This window comes from Acanthisitta chloris, unplaced genomic scaffold, assembly GCF_000695815.1.
Source record: "Acanthisitta chloris isolate BGI_N310 unplaced genomic scaffold, ASM69581v1 scaffold32331, whole genome shotgun sequence".
NCBI classification, from domain to species: domain Eukaryota; kingdom Metazoa; phylum Chordata; class Aves; order Passeriformes; family Acanthisittidae; genus Acanthisitta; species Acanthisitta chloris.
The window spans coordinates 61,001-62,259 of record NW_008655971.1 but is presented as its reverse complement, the minus strand read 5'-3'; the positions used below and the strand labels follow the sequence as shown (position 1 = coordinate 62,259).

At 40.3% G+C, this 1,259-nt stretch overlaps 1 protein-coding gene across 1 annotated transcript in view; it reads right to left on the bottom strand.

Moving 5' to 3' along the window:
* Positions 1-1,259, bottom strand: part of LOC103811187 (FGGY carbohydrate kinase domain-containing protein-like) — a gene marked incomplete at its 3' end in the record, with an annotated part of 79,260 nt that overhangs the window by 28,246 nt on the left and 49,755 nt on the right. Inside the window, exon 6 of the mRNA XM_009084141.1 lies at positions 615-743. Coding sequence (XP_009082389.1) covers positions 615-743 — 129 coding nt within the window. The remainder of the gene's footprint in view (positions 1-614; positions 744-1,259) is intronic.

The window sequence follows — 1,259 nt, the reverse complement described above, 5'->3', positions numbered from 1 at the left end:
TGAAAAAGCTACACTGAATCTCTTTGTTATTGACTGTATTTAGAAAAGGCCAAACACCATAGTAAGAAAACTAAGCCACTGAACCTCCCAAATATATTTCAGCACAGTTGAACCATGAGAATATTATGCTGGAAAAGAAGAAAGTCTAATCATCAGGCCATAAAGCCTTGAAGCATGACTCATTTCTAAAGCTAAGAAGGAAGACTAAGTATGAACAAGCTTCAGACATGAGATTTCTCCCTCAGAATGTTAATGTTTTATCTTTCTTGCCTAACTTTCTCCCCAAAGTTTTGAGCAGCAGAAGATGCAAAATCTCAGCACATTGACATGCCAAAACACTGGTGTTTTGGTTCAGGAATTCAAAGTGGAACTAGCAGAAGTTATTAAACAATTTGGAAATGCACCTGAAAAGACATAAACAGTGCTAGCCTCTTTCTATAAACAGCTATGCAATATTAGCAGTTATTGTGATTATTTCTGTATTTTTGTTATGCTATTTCATAAGACTAGCACAGAGCAAATGGCTGGATAAATCAGGCTGTGAGAAAAATGGCTTTCTATAATGAATCCAATACATTCCTATCTCCAGGAATAGTAAATACATGACTGAGTACCTAGTCCTCCAGCATGTGCATCAATGAGAGATGCTGCCACTGCAATCCCTTCGGGGAGACCCAGATCTTTTGCAGCTTCTGGTGTTAGACCTCTTCCAACAGCCTCTCCAGGAGACAGGACGTGGTTTCCTGGGCAGACACAAGAAAAACCAAACACCTCTCAGTTTACTAAACAGAAAAACAAATGTGTATGTTATTACAAGAAGTCTCTTCCTCTCCCTCAAGTTAGCCTGGTATATATGGAACAAAGAAGTACATCAAAGAACTCTGTGTGATAAAGAAGCATCTTTCATTATCTGTCTCTATATTAAACACAACCATGCTAGATCAGGCTGTCCCATAGCAATTTAGAAGTTCAAAAGCATTCAAGGTCCTGTCTAGCCACAGAGAAAGATTTCACCACAAGCAATTAAATTCTGCTTGGCATCTTTCCAGGAGATATGAAATGCAGAAATCCCAAGTTCTTGTGGTAGTTGCTGCCTGGGCTGCCTGCAGCCACTCTCAGGGCACAGGAAGGAGATGGAGCTCAGTCCATGCTCACAACTGAGCATTGCACCTGTTGCACAAGGCAGGGGCCAACTTTTTTTCCCATTTCTATCCTTTCCAGCAGTTACTACAAGGAATAAGGTGGCTATAGCAACAGCA